This window comes from Schistocerca americana, chromosome X (genome assembly GCF_021461395.2).
Source record: "Schistocerca americana isolate TAMUIC-IGC-003095 chromosome X, iqSchAmer2.1, whole genome shotgun sequence".
Classification (NCBI taxonomy): Eukaryota; Metazoa; Arthropoda; class Insecta; order Orthoptera; family Acrididae; genus Schistocerca; species Schistocerca americana.
The window spans coordinates 134,316,026-134,339,082 of record NC_060130.1 but is presented as its reverse complement, the minus strand read 5'-3'; the positions used below and the strand labels follow the sequence as shown (position 1 = coordinate 134,339,082).

At 40.6% G+C, this 23,057-nt stretch overlaps 1 protein-coding gene across 1 annotated transcript in view; it reads left to right on the top strand.

Moving 5' to 3' along the window:
- Window positions 1-21,697, top strand: part of LOC124555172 (protein dispatched) — a 196,480-nt gene extending 174,783 nt beyond the window's left edge. The window contains exons 10-12 of the mRNA XM_047128998.1: window positions 12,597-12,795; window positions 12,934-13,309; window positions 17,156-21,697. Coding sequence (XP_046984954.1) covers window positions 12,597-12,795; window positions 12,934-13,309; window positions 17,156-18,640 — 2,060 coding nt within the window. The 3' untranslated portion in view covers window positions 18,641-21,697. The remainder of the gene's footprint in view (window positions 1-12,596; window positions 12,796-12,933; window positions 13,310-17,155) is intronic.
- Window positions 21,698-23,057: the final 1,360 nt, after the last annotated feature.

Below are 23,057 nucleotides of genomic sequence, written 5' to 3'. Positions count from 1 at the left end.
GGCAGACTCCGTCCATCTTATTGGGCAGCTACCCAACCCCCTTCTGCTACTCGGTGACTTTGATGCGCAACATACCCTTTGAGGTTCCAGAAAATTTCCAAGAGGTGCCCTCTTGGCTGACCTCCTTAATTAACTTAACCTCTTCTGCCTTAACACAGGAGCACCCATACTTCTTTCAGACTCCACACACACCTGTTCCCTTTTGGACCTATCCTTGTGCACTGCCCAGCTTGCCCATCATCTCAAGTGGTCCGTTCTCTGACACCTACATGAGCGACCACTTGCCGTGGGCTGTCCGTTTGCTGACTCCTACCCCACTTCCGTACACACCCAAATAGCAGCTTACTAAGGCTGACTGGAGGCTTTACTCCTCCCTGATGTCCTTCGACGAACAACATTTCCCCAGTTGTGATGCCCAGGTGGAATATCTTACAACCATTATCCTAACCACCGCAGAATGTTCCATTCCTCACACATCCTCTTTACCACTCAGTGTCCTGGTCCCTTGGTGGACTGTGGCACTGGGACGTGCTCTCCGTGTTTTTAACCATCATCCTACAATGGCAAACTGCATTCATTATAAACAGATGCACGCACAGTGTCGTTGTGTTCTTTGGGATAGCAAAAGAGCTAGCTGGATTTCATTCACTAGTTGTTTAACAGTGCCAGTCCCTCTTCTGTTGTGTGGGCCAACCTCCAACGGCTCTCTGGGACCAAGATCCGCTCCCCAATTTCCAGCTGGACAGTAATAGACAATGTCATCCAGGACCCAGTTGCTATTTCCAACACCTTGGGCTGCCATTTTGTGGAGATTTCGACCTCATCCCCCTATCACCTTGCCTTCGTCCCTCAGAAACTAGCGGAGGAGGCTTGGGCGACTGAGAATGCTACAATGCCGCCTTTACTATGAGGGAGCTCTATTGTGCTCTCACTTCATCCCTATCCTCCACCCCAAGGCCAGACGCTGTTTGCATTTAGATGTTGCAGCACCTTTCTCTTGCGGGCAAGCACTCTCTGCTTAATATGTACAACCACATCTGGGCAGAGGGCATCTTTCCCAGACACTGGCATGAAGCCACTGTCATACCCATACCTAAGCCTGGTAAGGACAAACACCTTCCTTCAAGCTACAGCATCATTTCTCTCACTAGCTATGTTTGCAAGGTGATGGAATGTATGATTCATGCCCGGCTGGTATGGCGGCTCGAGTCATGTGATTCACTAACGAATGCGCAGTGTGGATTTCGAGCATGGCGTTCTGCAGTTGACCGTCTCGTCACTTTGTCCACCCAGGTCATGAATGGTTTTCTGCAGAAATCCCAAACTGTGGCTGCGTTTTTCGATTTGGTCAAAGCTTACAACACCTGTTGGAGGACTGATATTCTCCGTACTCTCTACACATGGAGCTTCTGTGGCAGCCTTCCCTGTTTCCTTCAGGAATTTTTTAAAGACAGGGTATTCAAGGTACATGTGGGTTCTGCCTTGTCGGACACATTTATTCAGGAAAATGGTGTGCCTCAAAGTTCCATCCTGAGTGTAATCCTCTTTGCTATCGCAATTAACCCTATAATGGCCTGTCTCCCGCCGGGCATCTCCGACTTTTTTTTTTTTTTTTTTGACGATTTTCCTATCTACTGCAATTCTCCATGGACTTGTCTCATTGAGCAGCGTCTGCAGCTCTGTCATGATCATCTTTACTCATGGTGCATCGACAGTGGTTTTCGTTTTTCCACTGACAAAACCGTTTGTATGAATTTCTGGTGGCTTCTTCCACCGTCTTTACATCTTGGGCATGTTGCTCTTCCATTCATTGAAACTACGAAATTCCTGGGGCTCATGCGCAATAGAAAATACTCTTGGTCCTCCCCTGTGTCTAAAAGCCCTCTGTATGTGGTCCCTCAGTGTCCTACGTATCCTCAATGGTACTTCCTGGGGCGCATATCGAACCATCCTCCTCTGTTTGTACCGGTCCCTTGTCCATTCGAAACTAGACTGTGTGTGTTTCGTTTATGCATCTGCATGTCCGTCCGTATTACACCATCTCAATACTATCCACCATTGTGGCATGCATTTGGCCTTTTACACTAGCCCGGTTGAGAGTTTGTATGCAGAAGTTGCCCAACAACTGCTGTCGTATCACCGTGACTTTCTCCTCAGCAGATATGCATGCCATTGGTCTGCCATGCAAGGCCATCCATCCTATGCCTCCTTCTGCCTCCGCCTTTGAGGACTTCTTTGATCGTCAGTATGGGGCGCATCCCTCTTCTCTGTTACCTCCTGGAGTTCGCTTTCGGCTCTTTCTCCGGCAGCTTTTCCAGTTGGTATGAACCCTTCAACACCGTGGCTTTGAGGTTAACTTCACACTTCTTGCAACTTTCCCAGTGGGTGTGAACCTTTCACCACCTTGGTTTCGTGCAGCAGCCCGTGTTCACCTTAGCCTTCATTCGCTTCCTAAGGACACTGCTCCAACATCACTCTATCATCTTCAGTTTCATGACCTTTGCGTGGCATTTCGCAGTAGTACCTTTGTGTACACTGATGGCTCTCGAACTGACCATGGTGTCGGGTATGCCTTCATCATTGGCGTCGACATTTTTCGATATCGGCTTCCGGAACAATGCTCAGTAATTACAGCAGAGCTCTTCACCCTCCATCAGGCCGTGCAGTACATCCGGCAACACAGGCCTTTCATTTGTGCCATCTGCTCAGGCTCTCAGTGCGCTTCAAAGCCTCTGTGTGCTGCACACTGTCCATCCGTTACTGCAACTGGTTCAGGGAAGTTGTTACTTGCTCACTCTTGATGGAGACACTGTGATGTTTATGTGGGTTCCTGGTCATGTTGGTCTGATAGGAAATGAGGCTGCTGACATTGCTGCCAAGGCTACAGTCCTTGTATCTCAGCCCACTAATCCTTATACTCCCTCTGATGATGTCTGTGTTGCCGTCTGTCAGCAAGCAGTGTCACTGTGGCACCACTACTGGTCCTCCCTTCATGGGAACAAGCTCCGGGTTATTAAGCTTCTCCCAGCGGCTTGGATGACCACCTCTTGGGCCTCTCACCACGCGGAGATCATTTTAACAAGGTAACGTGTTGGGCACTGTCTCTTGAGACATCGCCATTTGTTAAGTGGTGCTCCCCCACCACTTTGTGCACAACTTTTGACTGTCTGTCATTTCCGGATGGAATACTCATTTTTCAGCTGCTTACATTCCCGTTTGTGTTTGCCGTCTGAGTTATCGGCCGTTTTAGTGAATGACACTAGGCCACATTTTACTTTTGGTCCTTCATAGCAATATGGCAAAGGCCATTTAATTTGTGTTCTGGACCTCCGTCATTCTATGGTGTATTTTATAGACCTTTCTCCACATTCTTGTTTTTAGCTGTCTTCTCTTCCATCGAATAGGATGGACGTGCAACAGTTTTTAACTCCTGCCCTTTGTCTTCATATTCCACAGTTTTGACATGTGCATGTGGGCAAGTTTGCTGGGCATATAATGTTAGCTATTAGGTACATAAAAATAAACTTGCTGCATTGTAGAAACAATGCTTTTTTGATTCTTGTTTTACTCTGTCAGGGATATCCCACAGTGTGTTTGGCTTGCTGTGTTTTGACGTAGTTATTAATGGACAGTGGTTTTGTAGTGACCTTACACAGGCTCCACAACCAAAACAAAGTTCCCAGGTAGACATAAAGCAATATCAACTTTATTTTAACAAACATAAAAGTCTTGCATCACATAAAATTAACTATTGTAACTAATTGTCTGAATAAAGAACATAAAACTCTTCTGAAATTATGTGAACTGTTTCTGGAGTTTGTGACAAATGGACAACTCTAGACCTTATATATCTGGTGTGGACCACTTTGACTGTTGAATGAAATTAGAACAACTTCAGAGTACAGACAGATCAAAAGGGAATTGATATCTGTTAACCACAAGTTCAGTAAGCTGGCGAATACAGAGTCCTTGCACCTGAGTACACAGAGGCAAGTGGACTTATGTGTCCTGATACACCACCTCTCCCCTCCCCAGGTGAAGAGACGGTTGATCATTTCAACATCTCGGAAGTGAGTCAGAGGCGTCCATTGCAGGTGGTCACCCTGGACCCTCCCTGTTGATGTCCAGTGGGACGGGAGCTGCTTGTCTCCTTGTCGTGGATGTCAGCATTGTGCTGACCAACGGGCTCCAACTGCTAAATTTTGTGGTGCTGCGGCAGTAGATCAACCCTCTCAGAACCCGGATGATGGCTGCCTGGAACAAAAAGACTGGTGGAGTACCTTGGTCCTATTGAGGGTGAAGCTGACTAATGTGCCTGTGAGCCATGGCTGGTCCGGGAGCCAGATTACTACTATGGCCTGACCCAAGTGCTTAATGACCTGCACCGGGACCCACCAATGTGTACCCAGTGGCACAACCCTTGTCCCCACATTGTTATGAAAGTGACACCAATGTAGCAGTGGCCCTGATAGACGGTCATTGTGGGCCACCGGTTTGGTTAGAGAACTCAGTTACTGACTGTGTGGATGCAAACATGCATTACCGATGGCGCGAATGCAGTGTTTGTGTGAAAACACACTCCTGGAGAGTCACTGGAGCCTGCATGCTGTCCAGCCAGCAGTCGAGATGCTTTGGAACTAGAGTGTTGTGTTATGGAGCAATCCTGAACATCAGACATAGGGGGACTCCGCCACTTCCAAATGTAATTTGTTGAAAAGATCCAATGCCAAAATTTTCATAGCTCTTTTTGTTGCAACTACCTAGACATAAGCCATAAAAGGTAATCCATGATTCTGTATGGTGGATCTAAATCATCATTATACAGTAATGTTATTGTTACTGTAATTCTTCAACTGTTTGGCAAATGGTTGAAGCAGCTGCGACCCCAGCTCCTTGTAGGTAGGCACATTGGTAATTGTTGTGAAGGTTCCTATGTCAGTGTGGAACTTGACTAGAATGGTGTTAATTTGTAATTCCAATGTCAGCGTACTGGTCAACCTGTGTAACACTGGCTGAACTTGGAGAACGTTCAGACCTGGCCTCCAAACATCAGTTTCAGTATCCAAATCTATATCCCAAAGGCGCATGTTATCTAAGGTCATTTTGTTGGTGGAGTTACATCTTCCATCTTGTGTCCCAGTTTGCAACAAAATGTACATTTTGCTTTTCTAAAATAGTCCTGTTACCATTGGTGAGAGAGGAACCAATTGCTGCAGGACCGCAACACCCTTAAAACCCAGTCACTCAAATTCTCTGGGGGGATAGTGTGGGGGTAGTTGTGTTCTGAGAACCTGTGCTTCCTGAACATTATTGGTGCAGCCAGTGCCTGCATGCTGGACAAGTTGAAAACAACTGATATGGCTCTCGTACAGCTGCAAGGATCGCATTGTCTGTTAAAATGCTCGAATGAACAGATGATGAGCTGACAACGAGGTATCACTGAGTTTCATCAAATCCTTCCAATGTCCCTTGTCCTGTTAATGTACAAGGATCATGTGTCTAAACAAAATGTCACTATAGGATTGTTTACATTTCAAACTAGTGCACTGGAAATGACAGTCCTGAGAAAGATCCTGTAACTGCATTTTCCATTCTTGGTACATTTGACAATCCTTTTTGTGACAGCTAAAAAAATTTGTGGCAAGCAGTTGCCACATGTATCTGGGAATCACAATATCACCTTAAGACGGTCGTACAGTAAGTCAAACCCCACGTTTGATCTTGGGGCTCAGCTATTAGAGGAATCTATAAACTTCAAGACCTGAATAGGCTAATAAAAAGACCTGTTGCTGGGTATCACCTCAGATTGCCTGTGGGGAAATGCAGTTTCAGCCAAGCAGTGTAATTTACCCAGGGTTCCATCTTCTTATGAAAAGCAGGAATGGCGGTGACACTGACTCAATTCCTTTTACCGTTTAGTTGATCTGTGAAAGTCAGTTGGATACTTCTGGTGGCATGTTGATGCCAGCTAACTTCTCGAACAGTGGTACATGGGTGTGCTGCATCACTTGCTGTGACTGTTGTAACGTCTGTGTTGAGAGCGGCCATACTGAAAGGAGAATTGAACATCAGAACACCAGTTACATGATACAAAATCTTGTGGAAAACTGTCCTGAAATCACAATTTACTTTCGGAATTGTCACAATTTGTACAACTGCCTTTACTGTGAACACCTTTTCACCAATGACTGTAGTGACCTTAAGCTGGCTCCCCAGGAAAAAAAAATCCCGGGTAGAAATAAAACAATATCAACTTTATTTTAACAAACATAAAAGCCTTTTTGCACATAAAATCCACCGATGTAATTCATTGTCTGAACAGGAATTATTAAGAGCTTTTGAAATTATGTGAAGTGAGTCTGGCTTTTATGGCAAACTGACAACTCTAGAACTTAAATGTCTCATGTGGAGCACTATCACCATTGGGTGAAATTAGAATAAATTCAAAATACAGATGGACTACAAGGGAATGACTGACAGTTAATCGCAAGTACTAAGTTCAATAAACCAGCGAATACAAACTCATTGCACCCAAGTCCAAAGAGGCCAAGTCATAGAGGTGGAGGCTCATTGCTGACCGATGGCTTACCATTGTTGAGGTGAAGGAATGAAAGCATGCTCTTTTTAAATAATAGAAAAAAATTTCACCTTGTAGAGGCAGCAGAGAGAATTTGACAGGAACACTGTAAATTAGTAATGCTTTACATTATCGGGAATAGAGAATGTGATTTAATGTAATTCGTTAAAATTTTAAAAAAGATTTTGCAAACATCTTTTACTACATTATATGGACTACAAGATGCACTTTTTTCTTTGAAAAATTTCCTCCAAAATTCATGTGCATCTTATACTTGAAATTAATGTAAAAATGCTCAGTTTTTGATTTAAAATTCCCACCAGTTTTAAAAATGGCCATGTATTTTACACCGTGGGAAACCTATCTGTATCTGGCTACACTGGATTCAGATGGCAGCAGCAGTGCATTGATGCAACGAATAAGAGTTGTGGGGATTCACAAGCTTGCTAACACTGTCTCCCTCCTATCCCACCATGACAAACCCAGAACACTGTGTAGCCTGTGATGCATCATTGCAGTCTACGGTGCCAGTGATCTTGAACTGAAAGTGATTTGTGTTATCAGTAACAGTACAATATTTTTGTTAGTAGCTAGTTTCATAATGAAAAAAAAAGGTATTCAGATGATATGGGCTATGAATTGAAAGTAATAGCATATACAAAAAAACATGGAAACAGAGCAGCTGAGTGGCATTTTGGCCCTCCACCAATTTGGGGGGGGGGGGGGGGGGGGGACATTTGCATTTGGTGGTCTAGTTAGTTTACCAGTAGGTGACACTGTAAGCATCTGAACATAAATGAGTTGAGCTACAAATGACAGATGAAACACAATAAGATGGCTATGGTTTGAGTTGCACATTACACTATCCGTACTATTATTGCACTGTTAGTTAGGTAAGCCCATCCACCACGGCAACGTTGTGCCAAATTGGATTGGAAAAATTGATTTTTAATTGCCCTGGGGCCAAAAACCACATAAAAAGCAAAATGACATTGGTTTCTGATTGTCGTGAGACTGATGCAAGACATGTTCAATATGCTGTCCACTGTTTTCTGCAACAAGTTGAAACTGACAAACAGCATGTTTCACAACATATCAGTGTGTCTTGAGGATCATGTTCAGAATGTGTTGTGCAGTGCATGCCTTCAATTCACTACATTCATAATTGGAGTGCTGAACACATCGTCTTTTGCATAACCTCACAGACAGAAGTCACACGGATTAAGATCAGGGCATGTGGATGGCCATGCTGTAGGGAAATGACAGCTGACAATTGTAGCATTTCGGAAATGCGTCTGCAGCAGCTGCTTCACTGGTTGTGTAATGTCCAAAGAAGCACTACTTTGCATAAATATGGTTCTACCCATACATCCACACTATTGAAGGGTTAGATGGTGCTGGTGCACAAGACTCTTATAGCATTTACCAGTGCTGGTACGGGTAATGGAGCCTGCAGGACTCATGTTCTCAAAAAAATATTAGCCTATAATCCTATAATAAACAGTGCCGTCAGTCCCGCACTACACACAGTCATCTTTTTGCAGAATGAAATGGTACCAGTTGATATGCATGCGTATTTTCCATTGCCCATATTCTGCTATTCTGCATATTGACTTGGAGATGGAAGTGAGCTTTATCTGTCCACAGTATGTTCCATGGCCATTGATTGTCCACTTTCATGCAAGCAAGAAATTCCAGAGTGCACATTTGTCTTGCTGTTAGGTCAGCAGGAATCAACTCCTGAAGATGGGTGATTTTGTATGGGTAGCAATGCAGGATGTTTTGTAGGATTTTATGCACTGGGCTTGCAGGAATGTCCAACATTCAGGCAATTCCCTGTGCACTGCTTGTTAACACCCCACCACTTGACCCCTTCCTGCAATGCTGTGGTCACATCTTTGACAGACATTGGATCTACTGCTTTCCTCCCTCTGCCACATTGCACTTCAAAAGAAACCTGTCTTTTTGAATTTTGTGATCATTTTCTCCAGTTCCGAAGCAGATGTCAGCCCAAAGCCATTTTTGTGTAAAAGAGTTTTACCAGCAATGTGCGATCTTTCATGGAGATAATCATGTTGGGTATCTGAGATACAAATGAGGAACAGCCTTGTCACGCACCTGCTGGTGTGCATATTCTGATGTTTACAGCTAGTGGTCAAATTTTTGCTAAATTTTTTTTGTATTTCTTGATGTTTCCTCCTGCTTCAATAATATGCTGTTCAGATTTATGTCATTTGAGTAGTGGTTCTCTTTCTACAGTGTTTATAAACTGAAACTTTAATATGGACACCCGATGTATCATCTGGCTCATTTCCTGCAGGTGTAGACCATTCTCAATTTGTGTGCCATTGCATAAAAGTTTTTTTCTCTAAACTTGCCTTTCGTACAGTTGCCGTGACGCAATACATGCGCAGAGACGTGCTCTTCACATTTTCTGCTGTCATCCTATGTTGGCCAACTGTATACACAATAAGCAGCTACGTGTGCGATGCGGTTGCATCATACGCGATAACAAGAAGGCAAGCTGGGATTTCTTTACCAGCTCCTTTAATACCTTCACTCCCTCATCAGGTTTTTGGAATTCAATCCGATGGATATCCGGCACGTCCAGTTTTTTCCTGACCTCTGGGCTGTCACGCAGGATACCTTAGTGTAGCCGGCCGCAATCTCTTTAACTCATTGGGTCGACACTTTGCTGAGATTTCGGGCTCTTCTAATTACCCACCAGACTTTCTCTCAAAGAAACGGGTAGCAGAAGAGCAGCCTCTTGCTTTTTCCTCTCAAGATCGCGAAAGCTATAATGTTGTTTTTTCTATGTGGGAACTCAGACATGCACTCTCCTCCTCTCGCTCTTCTGCTCCAGGACTGGATGGTGTCCACGTCCAAATGTTGCTGCATCTATCATACCCTAGTCTGTGCAACCTCCTTCGCCTTTATAATCGACTTTGGGTCGACAGTACCTTTCCCAGAAGGTGGCGGGAAGTTATCATCATTCTTGTTCCGAAACCTGGAAAGGTCAAACATCTCCCCTCCAGCTCTCACCCAATCTATCTCACAAGTAGTGTTTGTAAGGTTTTGGAGCGTATGGTAAATCGCCATTTAGGCTGTTGGCTGGAGTCCTGAAACCTTTTAACAAGTGCCCAATGTGGCTTCCGAAAGCATCGTTCTGCAGTTGACCATGTTGTTGCTCTCTCCACTTACGTCTTGAACAATTTTCAGACATCCTCCGCACACTGTTCTCATGGGGCTTTCAAGGTCGGCTACCCCTTTCCATCCGTGAATTTATGACAGAGCGCACATTTAAGGTGCGGGTGAACACTACTTTATCCCGTACTTTCTCCCAAGAAAACGGGGTACCCCAGGGCTCCGTTCTAAGTGTTGTACTATTTGCCATCAGCATAAATCCAATTATAGATTGTCTCCTTCCCGATGTTTTGCGGTCCCTCTTTGTCAATGATTTTACAATCTACTATAGCTGTCAACGGACCAGCCTTCTCGAACGACATCTTCAAGGATGTCTCGATTGCCAACACTCGTGGAGCATCGAAACTGGCTTCCCAGTTTCTCCCAGTAGGACTGTCTGTGTAAATTTTTGGCGTCATAAGGAGTTTTATCCGCCTTCCCTACATCTAGGCCCTGTTGACCTTTCTTTCGCAGACGTTGCCAAATTCTTGGGACGTAGGTTTGACAGAAAACTTTGTTGGTCTTCCCATGTTTCATATCTTTCGGGTCACTGTCTGAGCTCCCTCAACACCCTCTGTGTTCTGAGTGGTACCTCTTGGGGAGCGGACCGAGTGGTACTCCTCCACCTATATCACATATTAGTGCACTCAAAATTGGACTTTGGAAGCATAGTTTACTCCTCTGCATGGCCGTCTATTCTTTGGCGTCTAGATTCTGTTCACCACCATGGATTGTGTTTAGCATCCAGAGCTTTTTACACTAGCCCCGTGGAGAGCCCTTACACTGAGACTGCTGGACCTCCGCTGTCCAATCTCCGAGCTGTCCTTCTGAGTTGTTACGCTAGTCATCTGTCTTCCATGCCTGCTCATCTGACCTATGCCCTTCTTTTTGACGCCTCCTTGAAATTAGGGTATGCATGCAGCCCTTCCTCTCTACCACCACCAGGAGTCCGCTTCCGTCAGCTGCTACATTCACTTTCCTTCCAATTTCCTAAAACTTTCTTGACAAATGGAAGTACGGCGCCACCTTGGCTTTGTCCCCGGACCTGCCTTCTCCGTGATCTTTGTCAGCTTCCCAAGGATAGTACCTCCCCTATAGTTTATTGTCGGGCATTTGGTGCTCTATGCGCACAAATGGAGGATGCCACATTTATTTACACTGACATCTCCAAGGCCACCTTTGGTGGCAGGAGTGCCTATATTATTTGACAGCACCCCTATTAGATTTTGGCTTCCTGACCAGTGTTCTGTTTTTACTGCGGAGCTTTACACTGTTCTCCAGGATGTCCAATACATCCGTTGCCATCAGCAGGTGCAGTATATTATATGCTCGGATTCGCTCAGCTCTCTTCTCAACCTCCAAGCTCTTTATTCCGTCCACCCTCTGGTCCACTGGATTTAGGACTGCCTCCATATGCTCCACTGGGGGGCATCTCTGTGGCATAACTGAATCCCTTCGCATGGTTTCCTTTGCCAATCTGTAGAGCGTTTTATGCCGCTGTGTTGCTCTTTTATGGCACACACATTGGTCTGCACTTCAGGATAATAAATTATGGGACATAAAACCTCTTCCCTGTGCTTGGACCTCTTCCCACCAGTCGTCGGGAGGAGGTAATTTTAACTAGACTCTGGACTGGGCACTGTCTTTTTAGCCATCGACATCTTTTAAGTGGTGATCTTCCCAAGCTTTGTCCCCACTCCTCTCAATTGTGGACGGTGAGACATCTTTTACTTCAGTGCCCCTATTTTAATCCGCTACGTGCCTGTTTACAGCTGTCGCCTGATATATCTTCCCTTTTAGCAGATGACTCACGCTCAGCTTATCGTATCGTTGAGTTTATCAGTGTTAGTGAGAAGACATCAGTCATCTGAAGCTTTTTTTCAGGGAAAACAACCCCCTTCAATAGCACTTTTTTAAGATTTCCTTCTGTTTTTAGTTTCCCTCCTTGAGTTTCGCTCCCATTGCTGCTGATTTAAATTCCTGTTTTTACGTTTCACTAAGCCACACAATGGGCATTTATGACCATAGCTTTTTTGTGCCTTAAAACCATAATCTAAATAATTAAAAAAAAAATCTAACATTTGTAATGAGAACAGCAATGAAATTTCATACACGTTCCAGAGGACAGTCAGGACAGTGTACACAATACAGTTCACAATTAGTTCCTGAGAGCATAGTCCAAGTAATTATTATGATGAATGTACAGAAGTAAATGAGAGAGAGAACTCTGTGCTCCAGGGTTATATGATGTTTATTTGTTTATTGGTGAACCGTGATGGCATCGATCATTGACGGTGCATGCAGGCCACAGTGTGGTGCTGTCCTCTGATGTTTGATTGTGCCGCCACCTCGTGGCCAATGACATGCTGCCTAGCAGTGGCAGGGGCAGGTTGAATAGTAACAGCTTGCCTCTGGCACATGCTTCTACAGTGTTACCACATTGGCTTTCAGCTACCCACTTGTTAAGGCACAGTCAAACAGAGAGTAGGTTAGCACTTCGAGCAACGTACATTGTTGCCTGGTGCAGTAAATGATAGATAGATGCAGGTGCTTAAACCTTGAAGTAAAAAATGAACAAGAAGAAGAAGAAGAAGAAGAAGAAGATAGACTGTTAGCTGAGTTCAATACTAGATCATTCATATACACCACAGTGATTGAACACCACAAAACGCACCAAAAAATCAACTTTATAACAATGAAGATTTACACGTGAGCAGACTTCAGATTCTATAGTTTGTACTTACAAATTTACTTACAGATTTACTTTATTGTAGCAATGCAATGTGTTTAATTTTGCAGTATTATTCATGCTGAGCTACAATGATGTATCTTCCAGGTATTGGGGCTGACGATGCGTTTATATTCTGCAAAATGTGGCAATGTATTAAAGCAGAGAGAAACAGCTGGACAGTGGTGAAATTAATGGAGGAAGCATTGTCTAATGCGGCACTATCAATGTTCGTAACATCTCTTACAACTGCAGCTGCTTTTTATACCTCATGTGTGAGCTACATAACAGCAATAAGGTGTTTTAGGTGAGCATTGTCTTAGTTTTTATTGTTACTAAACTTCATTATGTTGAAGTCATGATTCTAGAGAATTCTTGTTTAATGAACATTTATCTTTGGAATGTATTAAAATGTCATTAATGTTTTTGTGGTCTTTTGTTTCAGTATTTTTGCAGGCACTGCAACATTGGCAAATTTTGGGATGATGGTTACTTGGCTACCTGCTAGTGTTGTGGTGTCAGAATACTGGTGCTGTAGATCTAGGTTTCCCTTTCGGTGGCTGAGATCAGAAAATGTATGTTCCTGTGGTGGAAGATTTTTGTCTTTTGACAAACTGGTCGTTACAGTTGTTTTGAAATTTAAATACATGTGGCTCACAATGTTGGGCATTTTGGCGTTAATAAGTGTTGTTATTGTATTCTGGTGGCCACGTTTTAGTCTTCCAGACACAAGAGACTTCCAGCTGTTTGACAGCAGCCATCCATTTGAACAGTATGAGTTGTACTACTCAGAGAAATTCCTTTTCGAAAGAATTAACAAGGTAAGCAGATAACTGAATGCTCTTAATTTATCTTTCATTTTAATTGACCAAGTAATATGTATTTTTAACCAGAGACGAAAACTGAAATAATAAACTTTTGCTCATTATTGTGAAACAAGTTAAAACTACCAGGCACAAGCAACTGTGCAATCCAGTCATACCCCACAAACTAATTCGAAGGTTCAACTTGCCTCTGTTTCCTCTCCATACTTTCCAAACTCCAGGGAGCCTCTCCTATAATGCTGTATGACTTCCATAGGACAAAGGTTATAACAGACAGTTCAATTTAACCAGAGCATCAAGTTGAATATTTTGTGTATAATTCATAAACATTTATGGACAAATTTATCTATGTAGCTATAGATTCCACCACAACTTCTCACTTAGTCATTTGGCAACACAATGGATGGAATCTGCAAAAGGTGTGTTTTTAATTTTAACCTGCAATAGGAATACAAATTTTGGAAACTGTCTAATGACAGTAATAACGAACGAGTTTATTGCACCCTGTGTACCAGAGAATTTTCTGTTGTACATAAAGGAAAAGGTGATATTAAAGATCATGCAAAACAGCTAAACGTAGGAGTGTTATTAATGCTACTGCTTCACCAGACTTTTTTAAAACCAAAGATGGGAATAACAATTACTATGCTGCCAAAGAGGCAATTTTTAAGGTGACAAAAGACATATATTTCATTTTTCAATATTTCTAAAATGGGCCAGTTCACGATGTCTTTGCCTGGGACATTTGCTTCAGTTGAGAGAGTTTTTTTCAATTATTTGGGACATTTGGTCTGCAGAAACGGCTAGACTTCCAGTATTTACTTTTAAATATGTGCTAAATGTTAAAATTAATTCAGAGCTTTCTTAAAAATTCATGTCTGCTGCAAAATGCCACTGAATAACTAAAGTTTAATGTATGTGTACACTGTTAAAACTTTTAAGAAATTTCAAAAATACATGCTGGGTTTGACAAAAAAAAAAAAAAGGTAATACATCATGAGTTATACCCCAAAAATTTGGCAAGGCTATTTAGTGGAGACATTGAAAGCATGCACAACCATTATTTCACATGCTGGGAAATCTGAGAAAAACATGGGAATTCTTTCATCTGGAAAAAATCCGGAAAAAAACAGGAGTTTTTTAGAACTCTGAGAATTTTCCATAATTTTAGTTTTCAGTTAAGTTTTTATAATTTTCACTGGTAAGACCTGACACAGTCTAGCAGATAATTTTGCTTTAGCCTGCTACTACAGGATAATACTGCAGCAATAAAACATAAATGAGAGAATAGCACCTAAATGAAACTTGAGTTGCAAATAAAATGTGTCATTTACAACAGAACACAGTGCACACACAAGCGTCTGCTGACAGCAGATGGAGAGTATGCAATACTTCGTTACAACTAACTGCTTTTGATGAGTGTGACGTCGGGGACGTCACAACTGTTTACGTTTCTAACAGATAGTGGGAAAATATTGTGACTGATGGTTTACTTTCAAAATAAATTTCCTTTTATGCAAGATGAATTATGTTATGTGTCAGAATGTGCTAGGAATTTCTTAAGTCATGGAGCATTTGACTCTCATTCAAAACTCAACACTTTGAGGACGAAGCACTTAGAAAAAATTCAGGCTCAGAAGGCCAGACATTTGTGCCACTATTTAAAATTTTACAGCACATTTGTATATGATATAGCTTAAAGGGTAACACAAGCTAAAAAATACCAAGCTTCAAGGTTAGTCTTTCATATTTATTGTATTACTTTCATAGATTACCAATTATGCAATAATGATTATCATGCGAGGTGAGTTCTTGAACAATTTCATGCATAACTGGCTTTTCTATGGGAAAGTCAAAGTGCTCAATAGAACATCTATTCTTACAAGTAACCCGCAAAATGTTCAGTGCACATCAGTGAAATTTATAATTGGGATTGTCAGAAATATTCAGCTGCTGCAATTTAAGCTGTGCTCATAGGATTCTGCCTAACCACACCCACAGAAAAAACGGCAAAAAATTTTCGAGGACCCACATTATAAATGAAGCTTAGCTTTTCTTGTAGCTATACTTCATGTACATTAATTTAAATCAATAACTTTTCCTACTTGTGTGTTTGTGTTACGTAGCAGTGATGTTGTTACTGGCTGATGACATCACATGTCCTATGCTCTGAGTATCTGCTGTCATTGACTGGTGAGATCACATGATATGAGTTATGATTGGCTGACAAAAGCACATCACAATATCAATTTCCGTGCTACAGCAGCTACCATACTGTATTTGGTGGAATTTGTATTTACATTCATAATGCAGGAATATGCAGTGTACATGTTGCTGTGCATCAAAGATCTTTCCAAAATGTGTTGTTTGTTTGCTTGGTTTCATTTTCTAAAGTGCTGGGAAGTTGTAAGCCATTGTATAAAACATTTACCATTCAAAAGAGTGATAAGTTTTTCAGCTCTGAGGGAAATTATATTGGCTCTTAACACACAAAAAAATGTATTTTCACCCAAGAGAGAGTATTTCACCCAGGAAAAAGTGTATTTTTACCCAATAAAAATGAGAAAAATCTGGAATTTGTTTTTCTTGTCCACTTATACACACTGCTTCACACACACTGCTCTTCTTTATATGACTATTTAAGCAAAATCTTGTTTCTGGTATCCTCTCATTTGTGGTTCTTGTACTGAACAAAACATTTTAGTTACATTTATCATTTTTCTTTGCCCTTTAAATAATTTGTTTTTGCACATTGTGGGACAGTTCACTCTGGGCAGCAGTTGAAGTTCATGCTAACGATCATAGACTAACTCAGTTTTATAGCTGTGTGATGTTACTACTGTAATTGTTTTGTTTAAAGAGCCAATGACTGACTGAAATGGTAGAATGATTAAAGCTCTGCACTCATATTAATAATGGCTGCACTCAACTCTCCATCTGGCCCTCCTTATTTAGGGTTCTCATGGTTTCTCATAATCATTTCAAAAAAATGGTATATTGCGAATTCAGCTTGTTTGCTTTCCACGTATAATGACTTCGATGTTGACAAGATATTAAAACCTCGCCCCGTACACTGCTATGTTTTTAACTTCTCATTGATCCACACATTAAGCATACGATGACGAGATAGATGAATCTTTTCTTGGACAGATGATGATCTCTCAAATTGCCAGTAGGACTGATGACTGATCAGGAGGCAGTTAAGATGAATGGATATTAATGAATGTCAATTGCTATCACATAATTCACAGGAGTTCTGCTGCTGTTTGTTAATCATTGATGAGGTCCTCAACATTTGTGTCATATGTGTTACGTTTCACGCCTCCAACTTTTCCCACCTCTTTATTTTAATTTAAATTTTATATATTTTCCTCCTCTTCTTCTTCTTTTCATTAGCATTTACCCTGGCTAGTTAAGGGCTCTGTTGTACTCAAAATTTGATACATTTATTTTGTTTAACTTCGTGACTGGATGCGCTTCCTGTCACCACAGTCATCAGTTATCTAAGGGAGGAAAGTTGTGTGAGCCACCTGTCTGTGAATTGGGTGTAAACTTTATTCTGTATGTGACCATATTTTAACTCTTTGTGTATTGTGATTTGAGAGATGAAAAGTTGGGACCAGTCCAGCATTTGCCTTAACAAGTGTGGGAACCTGCCTAAAACCCACATTGAGGCTAGATGGTGCACCAGCCGCAGTTGTTAATCCACTGTGCAGGTTCAATCTAGGCCTGGCTCACCTTCCTGTCTTCCAAACTAGTGTGCTTTATGTTATGCTGTACAATCAGGTCAATTTTTATATGTTTTAATGCTATTAAAACAGTTAACCATGTTTTCTGTTTCAGGTGGGCATCAACACAAAACTGCCATTGCGCTTTGTGTGGGGGATATTACCAGTAGATAATGGTGATTACCTCAATCCAGCGTCTCTTGGAAACCTGGTATTTGATCCAACTTTTGACATCGGAGCTCCAGAGTCCCAAGTGTGGTTGCTAGAGTTCTGTCGTAATTTGAGAGCGCAACAATTTTATCAGTCAACAAGAGGCCCACTATTGCCAAATTGTTTTATAGAATCTTTTATTTCTTGGATGCAACGACGTTGCCGAGATCCTATTAGTCATATTGACAGGACTCCGTGTTGTGAAACAGAGCAGTTTCCTTATGTACGAGAGGTATTTGAGTTGTGCATTGTCCACGCAATAAAAAGTCTATATGAAACACCAGTTGAAATTTTGATGCCAGGTATGGCTGGTCCAAAATTTTCTTCAGATCCTGGAAAGCAACATAAAATACAAGCAGTAGTTGTGGAATATGATAGTGTCCATTCTTTCTCCTTATCCTTTTCTGAAATGAATAAATTCTTCAATGAGGTGGAAAGTTGGATGCAAGAGCAGTTAGCAACTGCACCTCCAGGAATGGAGAATGGGTGGTTTGTAAGCGATTTAGATTTTTATGATCTTCAGTTGACATTGTCTAATGGTACACTTGTTGCAATTGTGGTGTCCATGGCTATTAGCTTATCTGTGATCCTTTTTGTCACTCTTAATCTTCTTGTAAGCTTATATGCTGTTATTACTGTAACAGCTATAATATCAGTTACTGTTGGTTCATTGGTGATTATGGGTTGGAAACTCAATATTCTGGAATCTGTTGCTGTAACAGTTGCAATTGGTTTGGCAGTAGATTTTAGTTTACATTACGGTGTTCATTATCGAATGTGCCCAGATGCAAAAGACAGAGTATCAGCAGTTTCATTTGCTCTGTCAAGAATGAGTGGGCCAACTGCCATGGCAGCACTTACCACAGCAGCAGCAGGAGCATTTATGTTACCGTCATCAGTATTGGCTTACATACAGATTGGCATATTTCTTGTGGCAGTTATGATTGTAAGTTGGGTGTACTCAACATTTTTCTTTGGATCATTATTGGCTGTTTGTGGGCCACAACATGGATTTGGGCAATTTTCGTACTCTGATATGTGGAAGTTTTGCAGCAAAATATGGAGACCTGTAAATACGAAATCTGATGATGGAGTCAGTGAACCAAGTAATACTGGTGCTCCTTCTTATAACAATATGCTGTCAGAATCAACTTTGTCAACATCAAGTACAGCTGCACAAATTCATGTTTCGATTAGTGAAAGTCATGAGCTAGAAGCTCTAAGCACACACATCCATCAACTGCATCGTTCAGGCAGCCTCTCGGCAGTGTCAGTACCACTGATCCCAAAAGTAATTACTCGTCAGATCTCACTTCCTGCAGAACAGTCTGCATTGACCACAAACACAAATGATGAAAATGAAGGTGAACAATCGCACAGTAGATATTAATCCTCATAATGAAGCTGGTCTTTTGTACTTAGTGTCTGCTAATAGTGACATATGGATATGTTCTCTCTTCCCCCGAAAAAAATTAAGTGTGATAGTTATGGAAAATTTGTCAGTATGGCATATGATCTACAACCAAATCTTTTGTACTTATTTTTTATATGTAACAAGTTTTTTTTAATAAGAAGACTGCTTTTACAATTGGATGTTTGATACTGGAATAGTAAAGTTTGGGAAATGGAAAGAAGTCATTGATCTATCATCCACAAATAGTGGAGATACCATTTTGTCATTTTTCCGAGCCAGTCATGATCACACATTCTGCTTGGCTACGGATATGTCGTCACCCTGTACATCAAGCATTATCTCAAATTTATGCCTTGTGATTGATGATCTCTTTTCATGTATCCCGACTGATATTTGTATAATGGTTTTGTTTACTGTCCATTTTTATTGTGCCTTGTAACACTGATGTTTTTTAAGTAGTTCAGTGTGTTCACTTTGAATCATGACCTGTGTGTTCTGTGAGATATATAATGTAAAATTTTGTAAATTTTTTATCTATGGGTTGATTTGTTCAACAGTTTTACATTCCATTTTCTGCATTTGATTGTCATTTTAAAAAGTTGCCATGATACACAAGTTTTTATAAATCATATTGTTCGTACTGTCCAATTTACTAAGTTTGTTCCATATGTCTGTCTGTCAAGTGGCAGTGTTATTTTATTTGCCGATTTGTAATGCATTTCTTGCATATCAAATGTCCCGTGCTTCAGATCTGAGCAATTCAACCACAAAAGAAATTCTGAGCATCATTTTTATGGATAATTAGTAATAATATCAGTGTCCTATTAAAAACTGTTAGTAGCTATAAAGCAAGTGGAAATATAACAATAACTTCCATTATGTGGGAAAGATATGAGGTTATGAGTGTTCTATAGTTATTTGATAGCTCATCTGGTTTAAAGATCCCTTTTCAAAAAAGTGCTCTTAAAACAATTGTTGAAGACACAATAAGTATGAAGAGAGAATTTGTTTCAGAATTGTAAAAATACTGTCATACATAGAAAAAGTAGTGAAAGGAAAAGAGGTGAAGAACATTTGCTCATGATTAGAGTGAGATAATTATAAATTATATTAACAGGAACACTAACAACAATAATAACTGAATGCTTGTGGCATATAATGCCAAGAGGACTTTATTGTAGTCTTTTGGTGACCTAAATGGACATAATTCTGTACACACATCTCCCAACTTAAGTGGTTGTACAGTACAGTGATGGAGATGTATATTTTAATTACTCCCTTATAAAAATAACAACAGCACTGAATGCTGTTGGGAAAATATGGTATGCTTGATACCTTTTTTTTCTTTTCTTTTCTTTTATGCAATTATTTATTTAGCAGTTACCCTTCTAATTAACAGGGGAATGACACATTCTCTCTCTCTCTCTCTCTCTCTCTCTCTCTCTCTCTCCATTAAATTTCTTCTCCAAGAAAGTTAATTTTTGCCTAATGCATGACACTGCCAGAGGAGTAAATTATTTTCATTTCCAGATTTTTATTATTTACCCTTTCAGTTTGTCCATGAAAATGTTCAGTGAACTGTAACTATTTATATTATGGACAGAGGGTCTACACAGAGCAATGTACGACAGTTAGATCTCAATATCAAGGGCTCCTCACTCTAGAAAAAGGTTAAAGGAAGAGAGACTAAGGTGTAGAGAGAAAAGTGGCTTTTTTCTGTGCCCTTTGGCTGTACTAGTCTCCCTCACTTGAACATTTTTTGCTCTCCTGCCAGTGAAAGGATCCACAGATTTTGTAAGTTAGTGTATTTACAATTTTATATTGTTCAACTTGTTTCATCTGCTGCTGCTGCTTGGTGAGATAATTTTATCTGTCCACATAATAAATCGAAATTCTGTTTCATCCCTCAGTTTTCAGCTGTTGTCATATGCACCATTTGTAAGTCATAGTTTCTTCAAATTTGTTTTATCAAACATATCTTCAATTCCATCATTCTATCTGCTTCAATAAATACAACATAGTGATTCTCTCCTGTGTACTAAGCCACCTTCAATGTGCAGATTTTGTGCAAATGCCAATCTCTGAGCAAAGATTCTCTTGTGGTGTTTCTGCACTTTGAAAGAAATCAGCATATTATATGCGAATGTTTCTTTAGTCTCCTTTTGAACTATTGATAACTGATCATATTTATTTTATATCAGGTGCCTCCCTCTTCAGATGGAACCCAGTAGCTGTGCAGTAAGTAACATGAATGTATTGCGGAAAGAAGTTGTTGTTGTTTCCCTGTGCAGATAAAACCCAGTAGCTGTGAAATAAATAACATGAATGTATTGTGGACATAACTTGTTGTTGTTTCCCTCTTCAGATAAAACCCAGTAGCTGTGAAGTAAATAACATGAATGTATTGTGGAAAGAAGTTATTGTTGTTCCCCTCTTCAGATAAAGCCCAGTAGCTGTGAAATAAATATGGAAATGTGGAAACGTCTTATTGTTGGGTGGTGTGTAACAAAATGAAATTCAAATCATAAACCCCGACATAATTCAGATCAGACCTTTGTACGTGGACATTCATATGTAAATACTTATGGCCTAATGTGTATATTGTCTATGTTTTGTGGGAACAAATTACAAAAACTAATATTAAAGCTGTGTATGTATTTTTGAACAAATTCCACACTTGCTGTTCATTTTGGTTGTGTGTATACATGTTGTTAATGAGGAAACTATTCCCATATGTTATATGTTTAAATGTGTAATGTAACTTTTGGATGTAACATTGAATTGTAGTAAGTGTTTTCTGTAATTGGAATACCAAATTGTAATGAACGTTATGAAGCTGTTGGAGAAAAATTATGTAATATGGGTGTTACAATCATCAGTTTCCTTAATTAAGGGCTACATATGGATACAAACAGATTTATTTATTTATTTAAACAAAAGCCGTATTTTGTCGTCTTTTATAAACTGACGTTAAATGTGTTACATGGTAACTTTGAAAGCCTGTGGTGCTAAAATATACCAGAAACAAAACTACATGACTTGTCATTATTTTAGTATATGAACCTTTGTGTGTGTGTGTGTGTGTGTGGGGGGGGGGGGGGGGGGGGGAGTGAAAAGCAAGATAATTATAAGAAAGAAAAAGTCTGTAAATTCTGTTTGTGTATGGGGTAATTTATTCATAGTTATAACTTGGATGTGTGACTAGGTAGCTAAGTCGGCAAATGTCAGACTACAAATCCAGAGGTTCAACATTATATTCCCAGTTGGTCATGGGCTTTCTTCTGGCATCTATCACATCTTTCACCTATGACAATAATTCTTACATGTGAAAAGAACCTAGTTACCCTGTGGTGCTGATTCTGTGTTAAACTGTAGGTAGGTCTCATAATAACTGACTGCATCTGTCAGTTCCAAGGTTGGAGGAAGGCAGGGGCATACCAATTCCAGTAGCACCGTGTCTAATAAAGCACTGCCATGCTTGATCCAGTGCTTGAAGTGTTTGACTTACGGACAGATTTACTTGCGTCTTTGACTTCCAGGTCACATCCTTTCTCTTTCTAGTAGGAGTCCATATGAGCATTGAGCAACAAGAGGTATATTTGGTCAAAAAATACAAATAAACAGCTCTTCAACTTGGACGACAGAAAAGGTATACAGAAAGCTTCTTTATATATCACTTTATCTTACATGGAAAGAAACTTACATTAGTTAACAATTATAATATGGTTGTTTGGTGACACATGCATGTAAATTGACCATTTTGATGTTCAACTTTGAGATACATGGTGGCAAGAAACAATATGAAAAGTGTGTAAGGGTGTTACAGGGTAGGTTGTGCTGTTAAAGAAAATATATAGGTACGTTGAGTCTTTCCTGAGTTAATTAGTATTGATGTTAGTCAATTGTGCACACAGATTCAAGCGGCCTGCCATATACAATTAGTGTCAGTTGTTCTCACAGCGTATATGATGGAAGTAAGAGTGCTCAGCCTTTGGCCCGTGTTTGATCCTTACTGCCGTCCCATGTCCAGTTTTTGTTGCACTCTCGTTTTGTTTTAGGAAACCAAAGGAAGAACCCATTTGGCGACATCATCTCTAGCTGGCTGCTGGAATTTGAATGGCCAACAGCCTGATTGACTAACTTTAATGCTAATTAACTCAGAAATGGTGCAATGCAACATTTTTTTTTTCTTGACAGCTCTTTCTCAGCTCAACCTACCCTGCAACAACTCAACCTACCCTGCAACACCCTTACAAGGTTTTCAGACTGTTCCTGACCACCCTGTATAGAAACATCCTGGGATGGGCTGAAACAGCTAGGAGTCCTGCTTCACTGAAATTGAGCACTGATAATACATCTTATTAATCTTGTAAAGCCTGATGGGCTAGCATAC